Raw genomic sequence first — 17,680 nt, 5'->3', positions numbered from 1 at the left:
GGCGCGGAGCCGTGTGCGCAGGCGCGGGGGGGGCGGAAGTGGAAGGGGAAGGGGAAGGGAGGAGGTGGCGGAGGGGTGAGGGCCCGGGATGGAGCTGGGCGGGCTGCTGCTGGACGAGGAGGGCGCCTTCTCCCTCAGCGGCTTCCAGGAGTTCACGGTGAGGCCTCGCGGCGGGACAGCAGGAGCCCTGCGGGGCCCTGGGCCCCTCACAGGGACGGGGGTGTCCGCCCGGTGATGTAGGCCTCGGGGGGGGGGGGGGGTCGGGCCTCAGGGGGCGTTCGCCTCGCGTTTGTGTTCGCCTCACGTCTCTCTTCCCCTCACGTTTCTCTTCTCGAGGCTTTCCTCAGCTTTCTCGTCTCTTTTTTTCCTCTTCCAGTTCCTTCCCCGGCACCAGCAGCTGAGCGAGAGGGTGCGCAAGCGGCTCTACTATGGCTGGGATAAGGACTGCGGCCTGGACAACCTCTCCAGCCCCGTGGCGGGTGAGCGCCGGGCGGGAGCGCTGAGGCAGCAGGCCTGGAGGTAGCCCAGGGGCCGGGAACAACAGGCACCTGCTTCCTCCCCTGTGCCAAGTCCCCCCCCGGCTGGCCTCCTCGCTGCAGGCAGCACAGCAGGAAGGGTGCCAGGGCCTCGCAGCCCTCCTTGTTTGTTTTATTGCTGTGGCAGCTCGCTGGCTTGCAGAGTCCTTCGGGTTGCTCGGCAATGAGGGCTGCGTCCCTGTCCCTAATCCCTGGCCCTTCGACAAGTCCTCGCGCTCCCCGAAATACCGGGGCAGCAGAGGGATGAGGAGCGCCTGCTGTGTGGTTGGCTTTCCTCCTGTTGCTCCAGGAGTGCTTGAGGGAGCAGAAGGGTGGTGCTGGGTTGAGGCTCAGGTGATGGGGGAGAAGGGCCGTCGAGGGGAAGCAGTGGTTTGCTGGAGCAGTTTTGCAGTGGGGTCAAGTTGCTGTTTCTGTCAGCTGCGTGGGCACTGCCAGGAGTCACGGTGGCTGACACAGGCAGCGCCACAAGGGCACGAGGCCCTTCCCCGGGGCAGGACGGGACTGCTCTGCGGACGCTGCCAGCGTTGGAAGTTCAAAGGGCGCATTCTCGGAAGGCGCTGTTAAGGGCTGTTAACTCTCGAGACCGCCTCTAGCCCAGGAAATGCCTCAGCTCCGGCAGCTAGGGAGGGGGGGGAGGAAGACGTGTGGGGAATATCAACGCGGGCTTACGGCCGTCCTCTGCTAGCTGCTGTCAAAAAGCAGGACGTGGGGGTACTGGGTCTATCGTGGTACAGCTGTGCTGCTGCTACGCGGGGAGTTTATGGCACAGCTCTTGAAATGAGGTAGGAGCAATCCCGGGGAGAGCCCAGACGAGCAGGATGGGCTAGGAAAGGGCTGCAGCACTGGGGGCCAGTCGCAGGGGGATGCTGTGTGAGGAGAAAGGGGTAGAAAAGTGCTTTTTTTTTTGCTTCTAGAAAAGAAAAAAAGCATAATCTCCCTCAGCATGGTATGGCTGTGGGATGGGGCAGCGCTCGGCTGCTCTCTGGGGCATGACGCTTCAAAGGCAGGGAGCTGCTGGCGTCGGGGTTGGAGCTGCGTCTGCTTGGTGGTGGCTGCCAGCAGTCGCGGGGCTTGACCGAGCCGGGAAGGTCCCTTTCAGCCCCGTGGTTTTGTGCTCAGTGATTGTCACGGGCCCGCAGCCATTCTCTCTGCTGCCGGAGCGGTATAGAAAGGAGAGGCGTGGTGCGGTGCTTCCCCTGGGAGCTGGAAATGCCAGGCTGCTGGAAGGAGCTCTGTTCCCGGCCGTTCCCGGCAGCAGAACGGAGCTGGAGCTGCCTGTCAGAGACGCCCCCTGCCAAGCGGCAGCCCGTGGTGCTGCTAGGGCTGCTCCCAGCTGGTCCTGTCGCAGTGGGAAGCCAGACAGGAGCTGCTGCTGCTGCCCGTCTGCCAGCAGCTGTCAATCTCCGGCCTTTTCGGTGCTGGAGCGCTGAGGCACACGGCCGCGAGCGGGGCAAAACAGGCTGAGAGGGGGAGCTGCGGCGAGGGGAGGCCGCGCGGAGTCCCTTTTGTGGAGAGCACGAAGGGCTGAGGCACGAAAACGTGCGTGGTGACGGTGCCACGCGCCTGCCCTGCGCGGATCCTTGGCGCAGAGCCGCCTGTCCTGGCTGCGCTGCTCCTGCAGGAGCCTGCTCGCTGTCACGGCCTTCGGTCTTGGCTGGTTGGTACCCGCGAAGCCACACGGGAAATGAGGCGTGCCTGAAGCACGCCGTCCCGCCTGGAGCAAGCTCTCACGTGGCAAACGGGAGGCAGCTGGGCGTGCAGGTACGCCACAGCCCCGCTTCCGTGCCCTGGTAGTCCCTTTGCGCTCGCGGATGCACCGTAAAGGAAGCGCCGAGGCTCGACGGGCTTGTGGGGGAAACGGGGAGGGGCGCAGGCGGGCTGAGCCGTGCGGGGCTAACCCTCCGTGCTGTTTCTCTGTCCTAGATATCGCTGTGGAGCTGCTGCAGAAAGTGGCTCCCAGCCCCATCCGCAGGCTCCAGAAGAAATACGTGTCTCACGTGTCTCGGTAAGAAGCAAAACCCGTCCCTCGCCGTCCCGTGGCAGCGCTGGGAGCTCTGGTTTCGCCGTGACTTGCTTCTGGGGCCGGCGCTGGCTCTGTGCTTACACACTTCTCGTACTTTTGCTGCAGCTGAAGGCAGCTGGCACGGAGCGGGCAAGGCTGGGACGTGCCGCAGCCACGAGCGCTGTCACCTGCCCGTGTGCTGCACCTCCCCGTGCGGCTGCGTGGGGAGGGAGTGGTCGAGTCGTGCCGCGGTGGCTGGGACCTCTGCAGCCTGTAAATAACTTTTGGGATGGGTCCCGCCGTGTCCCCACAGGGAAGCTTGCATCTCGCCCTGCTCCATGATGCTGGCGCTGGTTTATATTGAGAGACTCCGGCACCGGAACCCCGAATACCTCCAGCAGATCTCGTCTTCAGACCTCTTCCTGATCTCCATGGTGAGCGGCGCGGGCCGGGGCGTCAGTGGGTTGGAGGGAGGCCCGCGGGAGCGGACTGAAATCCTGTCCTTCGTGCCGTTTTTAGATGGTTGCCAGCAAGTACCTGTACGACGAGGGGGAGGAGGAGGAGGTGTTCAACGACGAGTGGGGAGCAGCAGGGAAGGTGGACGTCCAGACCATGAACACGCTGGAGATGAACTTCCTGAGTGCCATCGTAAGTGGGGCCGTCGCCGCGGCCCCTCGGTCTCACGGAGAGGGGGCAGGAGGTGTCGAGCGGAGCCTGGGTTTCTGCTCCTCCCTCAGCCCCGTGAGGGGCTGGAGAAAGATGTCTCCAGGTGCTGGGCGGCCTGGTCTGACTGCGCTGACCTGTCGCTGCCGTCCCCACAGGACTGGAGCCTCTACACAGACCCCCGGGAGCTGTTTGAAGTGCTGAGCTGGCTGGAAGGACGGTAGGTGTAGCCCCGAGCCTGCGGTAGGCTCTGCGGCTCCCTTCCGCAGCCGTGCTGCCTTGAGCGGGGTCTTCCCCAAGCCCACCTGGGCCGAAGCTCCTTCGGTGAGGAAGGTCCGTGCCACCTCCGTCGTTGCCTTTTTTCCCCCTGCAGCGTGGCAGAGAAGCAGGGCATGTGGCGCGGCTGGTTCACCTACACGGACCTGTGCGTCCTCATGGAGCAGTCCGTGTGGCAGCAAGCCTTGGGCCACTTCTACCAGCAAGTGCTGAAGGTAGGGGCGCGGGGGAGCGGCCGCTCGCAAGGGCGTAAAGCCCGGGAGGCAATGGGTCTGGGGCGGGACCTTCTTTTCAGCTTTTTAGTTTGGTTTTAGCCCTTGGGGGCTCTGGGCTAACCCTCGGCCTCCCCGCAGCTGGCCTGCCTCCTGGGCGTGGTGTACCTGACCGGCTTCGCCGCTCTCTTTGCCTCCGCCGCCGTTGTGCACCGGGCTGTGTGCACGAGGAGCGCCGGCCCCGCGGCCTTCCGCCCCGCGCCGTTCCCCGTGGGGGGCGGCTGCCAGCTGGCCGCCCGGCTGGCCCCAAACCCCGAGCGGGAGCAGCCCCGGCCCCAGCTGCCCGACAACGTCCCGCCAGGCGGCGGCGGCGGCAGCGGCACCCGCTGCCTGAGGGAGAACGAGACGGCCGAGGAGCCGCGGCGCGGCGGTGTCACGGCCACCGCGCTCTACCTGTGGGGCAGCGTGATGACGGCTCTGTCCTACACCGAAGCGCCCGACCTAGCCCCGCACCGGAGCCCTCCGCAAGCCCCTCTGCGCAAAGTCCCCGGCGCCTGTGAGAGATCCAACCGCACCACCCCTGCCGCAGCCCCCCGCCGGCACGGCCCCTTCGGACTTGCCGCGCTGCCGGCCCCTCCGGCGCTGCACTGCCCCGCCTGCTCGGCTGCTGCGGGCCCTGCGTGGGCCGTGGCCCCCGGCCGCGAGGACTGGCTGGCCCCCCCGGGGCTGGGGCAGTGCTCCTTGCACACAGCCCTGGATCTCAGCAGAATCAAGAGCTTCATTTTTCCCAGCTAGGAGCGCGGGGCGGCCCCTCTCCCCTCCCCTCCTAGCGTGGCACAACTCACTTCTTGCACTTCTGGGATCCCCGGTCCCTGGGGCTGCGCGGGGCTGGCGTCCCCCACATTAATCCCAAACCAGCATTCGCGTGTCCCCCGCCCAGGGCAGGGGCATCCTTCACTTTGGGTGCTGCGGAGCATTGGGGCCGTCGGGACAGGGTGGGGCGGAGTTGGGGTGCTGGAGGGTAGGAGCGGGGTGCCCTTGGGCTGGGACGATGCGATGAAGGGGTGTTGTACATCGTCCTATAGCAGGTGGGAGGCCCTCGGTGGCGCTGGGCAGAGGTCGGTGTGTGGGGTGTGGGGTGCTGGGGCTGCGTGTGTGGGGCGGAGGGGTCGGGGCGGTGACCCCAGCGAGGGCACGGGGTGCCCTGGGAGGAGGCGAGGGGAGAGGAGGCGGAAGGAGGGGGAAGCGAGCAGCCCTACGCCGGGCTGGCCGCAGCAGCTCTTCTGTTGGGGCTGCCGGGCCGCTTCTCCCCAGGTAAGGGACGCGCCCCGCTGGGCTCGGAGGTGCGCTGGGGCTCAGCTTTGTCCTGTCCCAGGGGCCGCTTGGCAAGCGGGGTGGGCCGCGCCCCCCTCCCGAATCCCAGCTGCCCGCGGCCGCGAGCGGCGGTGCCTGACCGCTCCTCGGGGCGGGGGGACGGCACCCGCTTGCCGAGCGGCCCGGCTCGTTGCGCCCCTTCTTTTTACTGTGGATTTTACACCTCTTTTTTCACTCTTTTGTAGATGCCGATCTCTTCCAATAAAAGTAGTTCTCGCTGTGTGCCCGTCGTGTCCCGAGCCCCTCCGTGCTGGCGGCTCCTCGCTGGGGGTGCATGGGCGCACCAGGCGCGTCCTAGCCGCTGGCAAACGAGCTCGGGAGAGCCGAGCCCTGTCCCGCAGGGCCCCAGAGGGCCCGGGCTCTGGTTTGTGGGGGGGGGGACAGGAGGGACTGACGCCTGGGGAAGGCAGGGGTGGTGGCAGAGGAGGTTCCCCGTCCGTGGGAATGCGTGGGCTCCGCTGCTCGCTGCCAGCCCTCCGGTTAATGAGTGAGCCGCGAGGGCTTCGCGCGGTCACCGTCGTGGTTGCTGCCCCGTGACAAAACACGGGCATCCCCCGCTCCTGCTGCCTGCGGAGCCCTCCCGCTCCCGGGAGCACGGGGCGTGCGGTGGACACGCATCAGAGACTTCCCTGGGTGCCCACGGAGGGGAACGGCGGAAGCTGGGGATGCCCGTGCGGATTTTAACAGGCCCCCCGGGGCGCGATGGCAAAGAAGGGCCAGAGCAGGAGAGCCGGGAACGCTGTGCTGGGAGGGGCAGTGCGGGCAGGGGCCGGAGGGTGCTGTTGGGGATGCTCCGAGCGTGTGAAGGAGGAGGCCGTGCTGTGGCGCAGCCCCTGCCCGATTGCTGCCAGAGGCAGGGACGGACACGGGGCCCTGAGCGGGACGCGGGCAGCTGGCACTGCAGCCGCCTCCGGTGTCCTGCCTGCGGGTGGCTGTCACCTGGCCCTCGCGGTCCCATCCCAGTGTGACACTTGCATTCCTGGCCGCGAGGGCAGGTTACTCACCAACTCGGGTTAATGGCCAACCCCGGGGCAGCTCCCGCGGGAGGTGGAAGTTCAGCCCCGTAGGGGCTGCGCGGAGTCCTCGGGGGGGGGAGGGGTGGGACCCTGCCCCACAAGGTGCGTGGCAGCAGCGGGGGGCGGCAGCGGCATGAATGGGGGCCGCCGCCGAGCGACTGGTGCCGGGAGCCCCGCTCTCACGGCCCGCTCCCCGCCGAAGATGTGCTCCCGGGTGCTGAGCTGCTGCTTGGGCCTGCAGGTGAGGGGGGACTGCAGTGAGCGGCCGGAGAGACGGGGTGATGGCAGAGGGCTGGGACCCCCGCAGGTGGCGGGACAAGGATCCTGCCGCACCAAGATCGCTGGGGGATCTGCTCCTGGCGTGCCGGGAGGAGAGGGGACAGCCGGGCGGGCCGGGCGCCCATGCAGGGTGCTGCGGCACGGGGTGTCGCAGCCACCCATCCTCTTCCCCACGCAGCACCTCGCCGTGCAGGCCTCCCTGCTCTGCGCCTTCCACCTGCTCCTGCTGCCTGCCCTGCCCGAGGGGCAGCCCCGCGCCCCGGCCGCCAGCGAGCTGCTGGCACGCAGCCTCTTCGCCTGCGGCGTCTCCGCGCTGCTGCAGACCTCCCTGGGGAGCCGGTGAGGAAACGGGGAGAGGGGGACGCAGCCCTCGCCTGTAGGGTGATGCCGGGGCAGGGCACGGCTCTGCGCAGCCGAGGCTGGGGGAGATGTGGGACGCACGTCTTGGGATGTGCTGTGGCACGTTTGGGACAGGGGCTTCCAGCCTCCTCCCGCTCCCATCCCTCACTCCTCCGGCACCCAGCATCTGGGGAGGCCCCCAAAGCCCCTCTTCCCTCCCCGACGTGCCCTTGCCATCCCCTTCCCCAGGCTGCCGCTGGTTCAAATCCCATCGTTCGAGTACCTGGTCCCCGCCGTGGTGCTGAGCTCCCACCTGTCCCGCGCAGACAGGAATGGTGAGTGCAGCCCCGGGGCCTTCTCCCCGCACCTTGTAGGGCCGTGTCTGTGCCCAGGGCACCGTAGTGACAACGTGCCACCAGCCGGGCAAGCACCCTGGGCTACTCCCCCCTAATTACATCCACAACCTATTGGGGGCCCGGAGCCACCTTCCCAGGGTACGGGTTTGCAGGGACAGGGATGCTGTGCCGGCCCTTCCCCAGCCAGCAGCCGCCGTGCTGCGCGCTCTTGGGCCTGGCGCTCTGCAAGCTTCGTGCCGGGCGGGCTCCCAGCGCCCACGCACCTCGCATCCCTCCTCGATTCCCTTCCAGGCACGGCTGTGGCCATCGCGTGCCCTGCCCCGCACTGCGCCGTCACAGGGAGCCAGGCCGCCTCGCTGCAAGAGGTGGGTGCTGCCGGGAACCCATCCTGCTCCCCCTGCACCCCAGTTCCTGCCGGTCCCCCCAGCCCCTTTCCCAGCCCTGCCACGGGGTTGCTGTGAATAGGGGGGCAAAGCTGCACGTGGGTTCCCCTACACTGGGAGTAAGCGGGGCTGGAGCACAGGGAACGTGTGCTCTTACTGGGGTGACTGGGAGGGACTGGGGGTGCTCTCCACGTATCCTGCCCCACGGGTCTCGTCCTTTCCCCCGCAGGTCTCCGGAGCCGTGGTGGTGTCCGGGCTGACCCAGCTGGCTCTGGGGATGTCGGGCGTGTGTGGCTGGGCGGCGCGGCGCTGCGGGCCCATGGTGCTGGCCCCCAGCCTCTCCATCATCGGGCTGTCCGCCTACAAGGAGGCCGCCTTCCTCTGCTCCGCGAGCTGGGGGGTAGCGCTGCTGTACGTCAGCCCGGGGGCCGCCGCGGGAACGGGACGTCCCCGTGGTGCAAGGCACGCGTTCGGGGCCCCGTCTCCGTGGCACTGCGTCGTGACCTGTGCTCCTTTTCCTAGGCTCATGCTCCTCACCATCACCTTCTCCCAGCACCTGGGGTCCTGCCGCCTGCCCTTCTGCGCCCGGCCCCGTGCCCCGGGGGGCTCCGTGGAGCCGGCCGTCCCCACCCTGCGCACGCTCTCGGTACCGCCGCTTGCAGCCCTGCTCCTCTCTCTGTGCGCAGGCTCCTTTCTGATCCCATAAGGGTTGGGCGGGACCCAGCAGCCCCGGAGCAGAACGGGGTGCAGGGGGCAAAGGCAGGGAGTGGGAAACCCTGGTGCAGTTTTTGGGGTCTTGTGCTGGAGCAGCAGAGCCTGGGATGCTTCCTGCGGGGGGCCGAGGGGGGATGTGGCACAGCTCCTTGGGAGAGGCGATGGGGCAGCGGCCTCTTGTCTGGGGCACAGCAAGCAGGGGGACGGCCAGGGTGAGCAGGGGAGGAGGGGGCCCCCTGCTCAGCCTCTCCTTGCGGCCTTGCAGGTCCTGCTCCCCTTCGCTGCTGTCTGCATCGTCTGTGCCATCCTCCAGCACCTCCGTGTCCCCTGGGACTCGCTGGACGCGGCCGCAGCACGCTTTCCCTGGGCCAACAGCACCTTTCACCCCCCTTGGCTCCAGCTGCCCTATTCAGGTGGGATGGCAGCCGGGCCGGGTGAGGCCGTAGCACCTCGGCAATGTCACCTGTCCCCTCTCCTCCGCCACAGGCGAGTGGCCGCTGCTCACCCCCCGGGCGCTGGCGGTGGGCATCGCCATGGCCGTCGGCTGCAGCGTGAACTCGGCGGGCTGCTACGTGCTCTGCGGGAGGCTGCTGCGGGCCCCCCGGCCGCCCCAACACGCCTGCAACCGGGGGCTGTGCGCCGAGGGGCTGGGCAGCCTCCTGGCCGGGCTGCTGGGCGCCGCGGGGGGCACGGCCGCCAGCATCGCCAACACCTGCGCCGGCGGCCTCACGCAGGTAGGGATAGGGAGGCAACAGAGAAGGGGATGGAGGGGGGCTGTCGCTGCCGCACCCCCGTCCGGCCCCCAGGATGGAAGGGGAGGCGTGTGGCAGGGTGGTGCTCCCCCATCCTCACCCTCCCTCCTCGGCGCCAGGACGGCTCTCGCCTCTCGGTGCAGGTCAGCGCGCTGGCGTGCGTGGCGCTGGGCATGTCGCCGAGGCTGGCGGGGCTCCTCACCCGCATCCCGCTGGCGGTGCACGGTACGTGTCCCCTCCTCCCGCTGCCCTACGGAGCACCAGGGTGTTCCCACGTCCCAGTCCTGCCTGACCCCTGCCCCGCGCAGGTGGGGTGCTCTGCGTCACCTACGCTGTGGCCGTGGGCACGGGGATCTCCTACTTCCAGCACGCCGACATCGACTCCGGGAGGAACATCTTCATCGTCGGCTTCACCATGTTCATGGCCCTGCTGGTGCCGCGGTGGCTCGGCGCGGCTCCGGCGCACTTGGCCACAGGTATTGGGGGGATTCCCCAGGGATGGCAAAGCCTCAGCCCCGGGGGATGGCAGCCACACATCCCCAGGGCTCTGTGACCTCTCCTGTCCCTTCCCTGCTGCTGGGATGGGATGTCCTGGGTCATTCTGGCTGTGTCCCTCCAGGCTGGGTGCCCCTGGACCTCCTCTTCCTCTCCCTGCTCACGGTTCCTGTCTTTTTAACTGGCTTCTTGTCCTTCTTCCTGGAGAACACGGTCTCAGGTGAGGGGATGCTCTGGGTGCCGCAGCGTGCCCCCCTGATACCCGCTCCGGGGGCCGGTCCCCGGGTGCCCCCCGCCTCCGAGCACTGCCAGGACGGGGATGGGCAGGGAGGGTGCAGCGGGGAAGGGCTCCCATCGCCCTGCTTGCAGGAACCCCGGAGGAGCGAGGGCTGCCGCAGAAAGCCGGGGCTGGTGACGGAGAGAGGGGCGAAGCCAGCCCCGTGTACGCGCTGCCCGCCGGGCTGAGCAGGCTGCTGCCCTCCTGCAAAGCCTTCCCCTGCTGCTTCCTCTGCCCGGGGCACGAGGAGGAGGAGGAAGAGGAGAAGGAGGAGGAAGATGGAGAGGACGGCTGCCGTGCGGCCGAGGAGGGGGTTGTTGCCGCAGGGGAAGGGACACGGCTGCTCCTGAAGCCCGGCACCGGGGAGGCGCAGGACAGGGAGCCAAGCCAGGCGGAGACGCTTGCATGGCACACGGGGGCCTGACCCGGGGGGGGGGGACACCTCGTGGGGGGACCTGAGCCGTCCCTCCAAGGCAGCTCGAAAGCCTCTCCACTCAATTTCTGAAGCCTCAGGAGAGACCTGCACTTTCACACTCCCGTCACGGACCTCATCTCCCTGCTTTGTGAGGGAGCTATAAAAACCTTCAACCAACTTTGCCCTGGGGGTTTCCTTTCCAGCCAGGGATCCGTCTATCACCCCGTGGCTGCTGTCACCCTACGGATGCTGCTGGGGAAGGGCTCGGTGCTTTGGGCAGCCCCAAAGGGGCCGTGGGGCCCAGCCTCTGCCTTCCTGCTAGCACCTTGTAAGGCCGGGAGCAACACCCGGGGCGAGGCATTGCCCCTCGTGTACCTGTGCCAGGGCGCTGGGATCTGGTGGGGGGTCGGGGGGGGCACAGGGTTTTGCTGCTCGTCTCCCACACCACCCAGCCTGCTCCCGAATTTGGCCATGCAGCCAAGAGCGCGGTATCCACTGCCTGGCTCTGCTGTGCAAGGGACGGAGCCCCCCCTCCATGCACCCGGAGCCCAGCCGCCCACACCAAGCCATTCCTTAGCAGCAGCAGCGCGAGCCAAAGCACGGTTGCGCTCCACAGCTCTTTGCACAGCGTCGGGGGGGGGCTGCCGGAGGGGGACGAGCTGCCACAGGCCCCTCTCCTCTCCCACGGCCACGCATCCGGGCCCTGACCGTCCTGGGGAAGCGGCGAGCCGTGCCCGTTTTCCCGTGCCGGTGACAAGCGTGGCACTACGCGTCCCGGCGTGCACCAGCCGCTCGCGGCGCGGAAGAGAGCAGCATGCTGGGAGCCGTAGTCTGCCCCTTGCCTCCGGCCCGGCCTCGCTCGGCTTTGCAAAGCCGTCTCCCCACGGCTCTGGGCTTCCTGCTCCTCTTCTCCTCGGGTAACGGCACCCGCGGAGCCCCGGTGCCGCCCGGTGCCCCAAAACCCCCCAGGGCACCCGCTCCCCCCAGGCAGAGCCAGGGTGCTGCGAGCTGCAGGGGTGCTTGTGCTGAGCTGGGCTGGGAGCTGCCTGCACCCCGCTCCCCGAAACGCCTGTCCCAGCAGAGCTGCGTGTCCCCGGGCTGCAGGGAAGGGGGCTGGCATCGCGGAGGGGGCGGCAGGGACCGAGGGTCCCTGCGAGGCCACCCCGCGGAGTGGGCTGGGGGTGAGGCAGAGACCTGTTTGATCTCTTGCAGATGGAGGGCTCCGAGGAGCTGGAGAGCAGGCTCCTGACCCAGCCCTGGGCTTCTGTTTGCTTTGGCGAGTCCGCTTTGATTGCCAAAGCTTGCTTCGGGGATACTGGCTACGTCCTGCTGCTCTCCGACCTCAGCAGCGTCTGGTACGAGAGTGCCGACGCGGAGGCCGTGGGGCAAAGGTCCAAGGTGAGTGTCTGGGAAGGCCAGGGACCTCCTTTCCTCCTCACGCCAGCTGACAGCTCAGCACAAACTGCTCGCTGCCACAACGGCCCTCGGATCCTGCAGGTCTGAGGTGCACACACCCGGGGCAGGCCCCGTGCGGCTGCCCCCCAGCACTGCCCCCCTGCCCGGCCCAGCACCCTCCTCCTTGCAGAACGGCCGGGCTGTTGTGCGTGCCCTGCACGCTTGTTTCGCTTGTGGGCTGGATGGGAGGCAGCTTTCCCGACTCCAGCAGGAGGTCAAAACAAGGCTGCCTCGGCTCCCAGCCAGCCTGTGGCACGTGGTGGCGTGCGGGGGAGTTGTGCGAGCGGGGACCACCGCACCCTGCCCACCACCCAGACCTCGGGCTTTTCCAGGGTTCAGCTCTCCAGGGCCCCACTGAACACCTCGCCTTGCCTTTCCCCAGGAGCTGAACAAGCGGCTGACGGCCCATGTCTCCTCCTTCCTGCACCGCTTGGCCAACCTCATGTCCCCCTTGCTGGCCGGGCAGCCTGACTCCGCCACCTCCTTCTCCTGCCAGCGCACCGCCGGCAGGCTCAGCCTACGGGTGAAGAGCGAGCTCTCAGGCCTGCCCTTCTACTGGGACTTCCACTGCTGCCCCGTGCCCGTGGAGATGGTGAGATGACCCGCGGGGGCTTTGGGAAGGTGCCCGGTGCCAGCTCCGCTTGCTGGTGCCCCAGCAGGAGAGCCGGGCCCCCCTAGGCGCACCCCACCGGGCTGCAGCTCCGGCTGACCGGGACCGAGCCTGCAGACCCGGGACCCACCCCCGGGAGGGCTCCCGGCCCCCAGAGGCCATCCCCGGGAGGGCTCCGGGCCCCCCGGGGCCGTGCGCCCTGCGCACACCAGAGGGCGCCCGGCACCCACCGTAACGCGCCGGGCCCCGGCGCCGCGGCCAAAACCAGGGCTCCGCTGGGCTCCCGGGGCGGGGGACGTGGGCAGGGGACGGCTGTGGGGTCTGGGCGGAGGTGGGCTGCAATGGGGGGCTGCAGCCTGCCTGAGCCCCAGCGGGGGACTCCATTCTGCTTTTGGTCTCACCTCCTTGGGGGGGGGGGGTTCCCCTCTCCCTCCAGCTGCAGTGTGACATCTCGAGTCCTGGTTTTTCACCCATCGTTGCCTGTTTCCTATGTAGGAACGTGGCTCGGGGTGCACAGAGCTGTGGGGAGGGCCTGCTGAGGGCTAGGGGACATGCAGGGGGGGCTTTCTGCCTCCTGCTGCATCCCAAGGGGTATGCGGAGCATTGCCGCTGCACCCTGTCCCCACTGCGCTCTTCCCCTGCTGCAGCCCCCAGCCGTGAAGCTGGGGATGGAGGGCCATGGGGCTGGGATGGAGGGACGTGTCCCGCAGACTCCTGCCTCCCTTCTCACGCCTTTGGACTCCCCCCCCAGGTGTGCCGCCACCTCGTGCGGCCCCTGATTCGGATGAGCCTGGCGCTGCAGTACCAGGTGCAGGAGCTGAGCTTCCTGCTGCGTCAGAAGGATGCTGAGATCGAGGACTACAGGGAGAGCGGGGCCGCTCTGAGCAGAGGTGAGGAGGGACGCCCGGGCCAAGCGAGGAGCGAGCAGCGAGCTGGCATGCTCTGCTCCCCCTGGCTATCACCCAGCCGGGCTTGTGTTTCATCTCCAGCCGCTCCGGCAGCAAGACGGTAGCCAGGAGGCTGGGGAGCAGCCCCTGGGGAGAGCGCGGGGAGGAGCGGCCCTTGACCGGTAGCCGGAGGACTTGGGGAGTCGCCAAGGGGCTCTCCGCTTTGCTGAGAGCACCTGGCTGCTCCCCAGGAGCCTGCGCTGATGCCAGCGGGGGCTGGCCCTGGAGCCGAGTCAGGCTCCTTCCCGCAGGCAGCAGCTCCTGGAGAGCAACCAGAGGCTCCCGGCTCCGCGCTGCTGGAAGCACAGCTGTGCGCATGGGCCCCCGTCCAGCGCGCAGCCCCCTGCGGCCAGCGGGGATGGGCAGGCAGAAGCCCCCCTCCTGTAGGACGTGGGTCGGGTCCTGCCACCCCCCCAGGTGCCCCCCATCCCCGAGGGTGGCCGGGTGCACTGGAGCTGCCCCAGTGATGCTGGTGGGCAGGTGGCCTCTCTTGTCTCTGTTGTCCCTTTGCTGAGCAAAGCTGGCCGGGTGCTTCTCCAGACAGCACCTTTGCAGTGACGGGGTAAAACTGGCGCTCTGAATGAGGCAGAGCGATGTATAACAGTGGTTTGGCCCTGTCCTGCTCCAGAAGCTGGGAGAAGGCACCAAAATATGATCGCCACCTCCTGCCAGGGCAGAAACCAGCCCCTGGGGATGCAGGGCTGCTACGGAGGAGCAGCTTGAAGGGAGTCCCCGTGGGCAGGGGGAGGTGGAGGTGGGCTGGGAGGTCTGGCCAGCCCTGCCCGGGGTGATGCCCCCTCTCTCCCTTGCAGACCGCCTGCGGACAGAGCCCTTCCAGGAGAAGGCATTTCTGCAGACCTTCATGGCCGGGGTAAGGAGCGGTGGCCGTCCTCTGGCCGAGGCGTCGTGGGGAGCCGGCACCAGCAGCCCCAGCGCGTGCTGTGCCGGGCTGGATGGGGAGCACTGGGGGGTGGCTGGACTCGGCTGGAGAGGGGCGATGCTCGCTGGTCTTGCACAGCCAGCTACCTGCAGAGCTTCTAAAAATTAGGGACGGTCCCACTCTTACACGAGAGGCACTGCATCCAGCACAGGCAACTTTCGCTTCCCCCTGGTTATGATGGATAGAGATGAATTCATTGCTGGACTGAAACTCGGAGGTTGCCTAGGGACCGATGATCACGACCAGATTACATTCACCCTGGGCAAAGAAAGGACATTCCTAAACAGTAATTTATATCCTTCGTGCTTTGAAAGGGCTAATTTCCCAAAGCAGGGGGAAATTATGAGTGAAATCAGCTAGGAGGAAACATTTAGATAGAAAAATGTGAATGAAAATTGTGAGCTCTTTCAGAAGAATCTCAGAAGCCACAAAAAGCCACAATTCCACAATCAAGAAAGAGGGCAGCGCTGGCCGAAAGCCCGTTCTGGTTCAGCGGCGAAGTGAAGGTAGCAATTAGAAATAAAAGAGCAGTTTATAACAAATGGGAGAGCGGGAGTAGATAGCAATCAATATAAATTAGAAATTATGAAGTGTAGAAAATGGATAACAGAAGCTAAAGACATCGGGGAAAAATCACGGCGAGGGACAGGAGGAAAGGGTTTTATTTAGTGCATTAGGAGAAAACCCCAAAGTCCGGGGAAGGGATAAGCCTATTAGTAGCTGGAGGTGGTGAGATGATGGATACTGAAGCAGACATGGTAGAAGTGCTCGGTAAATGATCCCGTGCCGGCGCTGGGAGGATGCGGGCGGCCGTGCCGGCATCGGGGGATGATGAAGCGTGTCTTTGTCCTTGGGATGGACGAACGACGTCTGCTAAAGATGAAATTGGGCTCGAAGCTCGGAGCCCTCCAGGAGCTGGGAGGGTGCTGGGCACGGGAGGGGGCGCGTGGTGGTGCTGGGGGGCTCGTCTCAGGGAACGTGGAGCTCCCGCGGAAGAGGAGATTAATGATCTAATTAGCTCCGCGAAACGGGCAGGTGTTTCAGGGCCACCGCGCGATTTTGTGCTCGATTTGCAAGCTGCAAAAAGGAGCAGCTAAGAGGGGCTGGAGGGGCAGGGGTCCCTCTGAGCGGGGCGCTGGGAAGGCTGCCACCGACTCCCGTGCCTGGGTCTTAAAAAAGACGCCGGGCAACGAGCGCGGAGTCGCAGGAATGAGCTGAGGGCTGGAGAGAGAGCCCGGCACTGGGGGGCTTGGAAGGGAAGAGCTTCGTCGAGCTTATCAGCAGGAAAATTGAGAGGCGCCCTGATTGCGGTGCGTGAGGGTCTTTACAAGGAGAAAACGCTGGTTAGCGAAGGGCTCCCTTTAATCTGGCGAAGAGCAGCAGGAGGCGAGCCAGGCGCTGCGAGCCGGAGCCAGGCAATTTCCAGCGAGGACGCAGGCACATGGTTTTGCTTCCGAGGGCGATTAGCGACTGGGACGCGCTCCCAAGGGCAGCGGTTGCGTCTCCATCTCTTGATGTCTCCAAAAGCGGGCCGGGAGCCCGCTGGGAAGAAAACCAAGATGCTGGGCTTGGTATTGGGGTGCGTGTGGTTAGACGCCAGCGGCCAGGAGGTCAGACGGAGAGCTCCGCTCGTCCTCCCAGCCCTCCCCTCCCCGCCGCGCGAGCTGCAGATGTTTGACGACGGGAGCCGTGAGTGGCGGGGCGCAGGGCTGGTGGGATGCAGGATCGGGCTCTGCTGCTTCGCTCTCAGCTCGGGAAGGCTCCGCTTCCCAGACCGAGGTTGCATCCCCACCGTGGAGAGGAAAGGCCGTGCGCCGGGGGCCCTCCCGCTCGCCTTCCACATGCCCTTTCACGGGGCCTGCCATCGCCCTCCCGTCCAGGGAGTTTTAACTGATTGCGGGGAGTTTTCCAGCAAAGCCCTGGGAATATTTATATGTTTAGGAAACGACGCTTTCACACACGCAGTTTTTTGGCAAGGGTTCACTTCTGAGCAGCTGCCTGGGCTCAGGCAGTGCTGGAAGGAGAGCGGCGGCCGTGTGCGAGGCGAGGCAAAGCCGGCAGCTTTTATTGGCAAGCCCGGGGACTCGTGCGGGAGGGGAAGAGCAGGCAGCCGGAGAGGGCTCAGCGCCTCCCAGCAGCACAGGGCCCGGCAGGTCCAGGCCAATTTGTCCCTGGATATCCCTGTGAGCTGCAGATCCCTCGGGGCAGCACGGGATGCCCAGGAGTAGCACGGGTTCCCCAGCACGTCTCCAGGCTCCAGCATTCGGTCGTGCAGGATTTAGCAGGGGAATTTTCCTCCCGTAGGAGTTCTGGGACCCAGGCGATGCCCCTCCGTGGTCCAGCTCTGAGAGGGGTCAGCGGCAGGGGCTCTGCCACCACCGTGTGCAGGGCAGGACAGGGACAGGTACATCGGGGACTGTGCCCGCGGTGACGAGGGTTGTGTCGGCTGCTTTGGCCCGGCCGCGCGGCAGATCGAAACCTCTGGGATAAACTCGCAGATACGATCAGTTCAAATATAGCCCCCTCGCCCCAGGATGCTTCACCCTGTGTATTTTTATCTCCCGTGGCCGGTGCGCGCTGGGGTGGATGCTCCGCACCTCCGGCCGCCCCGTGCACTCGGCTTGCAGCGCAGGGCCCCGGCAAACAGGACGTGGAAGGTTCACGGGTCGGCCTAGCCCGGCGAGGAGAAGGATGTGCCATCAAAACAAGCAACGCTGGAGAGGAAGACAAACAAACACCGGCTTCCAGCGTGGCCGAGGGCGAGCGGGAGCCCCGGGCTGGGGCTGGCGGGGCGGCGGGGCTGACGTCAGGGAGCGCGGGGGTCAGCGCCCCGTCTCATTGTTCCCTCCTGGGACCGGGGTGTGCCGGGTGCCCGTCCCCATCCCGCCGGGGACGGGGGCGCAGGGGCAGGTGGAAGGCAGCCGGGGCGGGTGGGTGCCCACCGGGGCCACCGGTTCCCTCCTGCCCGGTGCTGCCGGGTGCAGCCCGGCACCTGCCTGCGCTCTGCCTGCCCGCACCGCGCTGCCTCTCCCTTTTAACGGGAGCTAAAAATAAGCCCGGGGAGAGGAGCAGCCGCCGTCTGCCCGCGGGTGACGGCAGCGGTGGGCCGCGCGGTGGGCAGGGCGGGGACGGCATCCATCCCGCAAACCCACGCCGGCCCCGTGCGGTGGGGCGGCGGAGGAGGAAGCGGCCTTTTGGCTCCTTCCGACGAGGACTGGTTTTAATTAGCGCAAGGTAGCTGCGGCTCTGCAGCTGCCACCGGGCTGGAGCGAGGCCGGCGGCATGGGCACGATGTGGGGCGCGGGGCCGGTGCTCGCACGCGTGGTGCAGGGCATGGGGTTCTGCATGGGACTGGGAAGGGGTTGGTGGCCACAGCTCTGCGTTAGCAGGGACCAGCACTGCAAAAGCCACGCAGGCTGGGCTCGGAGCAGAGCTGGGAGCATGGGGCTGGCTCTTGGGATACTTGGATGAGCGAGCAAGCCGACACGTGCAGCCAAGCCTCGGCATGGCGCTCATCGTTGTGCAAAAGTGCGAGTGTGCATGCCGGCACCGACGCGTGCACGGGGCAGAGCGCAGCATCCCATTTCCCAGTGCAGGGGCCGGGGTCAGCGCAGCGCACCCATCCCCAGGCGGCGGGCA

General features: G+C 67.0%; 3 protein-coding genes across 26 annotated transcripts in view; all 3 read left to right on the top strand.

Annotated features, from left to right (window-relative positions):
- Positions 1 to 12: 12 nt before the first annotated feature.
- CNPPD1 (cyclin Pas1/PHO80 domain containing 1) lies at positions 13 to 5,285 on the top strand. Its single transcript, XM_080599771.1, has 8 exons — positions 13 to 157; positions 377 to 479; positions 2,460 to 2,541; positions 2,852 to 2,972; positions 3,058 to 3,186; positions 3,360 to 3,421; positions 3,575 to 3,692; positions 3,831 to 5,285. The coding sequence occupies exons 1-8, from the start codon at positions 89 to 91 to the stop codon at positions 4,482 to 4,484; spliced, it is 1,338 nt and encodes a 445-aa protein (XP_080455897.1). The 5' UTR covers positions 13 to 88; the 3' UTR covers positions 4,485 to 5,285.
- Positions 5,286 to 5,432: 147 nt separating this feature from the next.
- Positions 5,433 to 10,266, top strand: SLC23A3 (solute carrier family 23 member 3). 24 transcript variants are annotated; one of them, XM_080599755.1, is made up of 12 exons: positions 5,433 to 6,320; positions 6,552 to 6,697; positions 6,947 to 7,032; positions 7,345 to 7,418; positions 7,666 to 7,847; positions 7,959 to 8,082; positions 8,416 to 8,563; positions 8,637 to 8,884; positions 9,022 to 9,127; positions 9,211 to 9,378; positions 9,522 to 9,617; positions 9,767 to 10,266. In XM_080599755.1, the coding sequence occupies exons 1-12, from the start codon at positions 6,213 to 6,215 to the stop codon at positions 10,096 to 10,098; spliced, it is 1,818 nt and encodes a 605-aa protein (XP_080455881.1). In that variant the 5' UTR covers positions 5,433 to 6,212; the 3' UTR covers positions 10,099 to 10,266. The 24 variants fall into 24 exon arrangements, with proteins under 24 accessions (XP_080455881.1, XP_080455880.1, XP_080455878.1 ...); XM_080599754.1 differs by having other exon boundaries at positions 6,537 to 6,697; XM_080599752.1 differs by having other exon boundaries at positions 6,537 to 6,697; positions 9,270 to 9,617.
- Positions 10,267 to 10,402: 136 nt separating this feature from the next.
- NHEJ1 (non-homologous end joining factor 1) overlaps positions 10,403 to 17,680 on the top strand; it is a 38,149-nt gene continuing 30,871 nt past the window's right edge. Inside the window, exons 1-5 of the mRNA XM_080599778.1 lie at positions 10,403 to 11,006; positions 11,302 to 11,487; positions 11,927 to 12,136; positions 12,906 to 13,044; positions 13,914 to 13,972. Coding sequence (XP_080455904.1) covers positions 11,302 to 11,487; positions 11,927 to 12,136; positions 12,906 to 13,044; positions 13,914 to 13,972 — 594 coding nt within the window. The 5' untranslated portion in view covers positions 10,403 to 11,006. The remainder of the gene's footprint in view (positions 11,007 to 11,301; positions 11,488 to 11,926; positions 12,137 to 12,905; positions 13,045 to 13,913; positions 13,973 to 17,680) is intronic.

Source organism: Anser brachyrhynchus (assembly GCF_964034855.1).
Source record: "Anser brachyrhynchus genome assembly, chromosome: 7".
Classification (NCBI taxonomy): domain Eukaryota; kingdom Metazoa; phylum Chordata; class Aves; order Anseriformes; family Anatidae; genus Anser; species Anser brachyrhynchus.
The sequence above is the reverse complement of the archived record's forward strand: the minus strand, read 5'-3'. Positions and strand labels throughout refer to the sequence as shown.

Coding starts and splice junctions, on each gene's coding strand:
- CNPPD1 (XM_080599771.1), top strand. CDS start 89: ATGGAGCTGGGCGGGCTGCTGCTGGACGAGGAGGGCGCCTTCTCCCTC. Junction 2,973..3,057: donor ACCTCTTCCTGATCTCCATG/GTGAGCGGCGCG, acceptor TGCCGTTTTTAG/ATGGTTGCCAGCAAGTACCT. Junction 3,422..3,574: donor CTGAGCTGGCTGGAAGGACG/GTAGGTGTAGCC, acceptor TTCCCCCTGCAG/CGTGGCAGAGAAGCAGGGCA.
- SLC23A3 (XM_080599746.1), top strand. CDS start 6,213: ATGAATGGGGGCCGCCGCCGAGCGACTGGTGCCGGGAGCCCCGCTCTC. Junction 8,083..8,415: donor CCACCCTGCGCACGCTCTCG/GTACCGCCGCTT, acceptor GCGGCCTTGCAG/GTCCTGCTCCCCTTCGCTGC. Junction 8,564..8,636: donor GCTCCAGCTGCCCTATTCAG/GTGGGATGGCAG, acceptor CCTCCGCCACAG/GCGAGTGGCCGCTGCTCACC.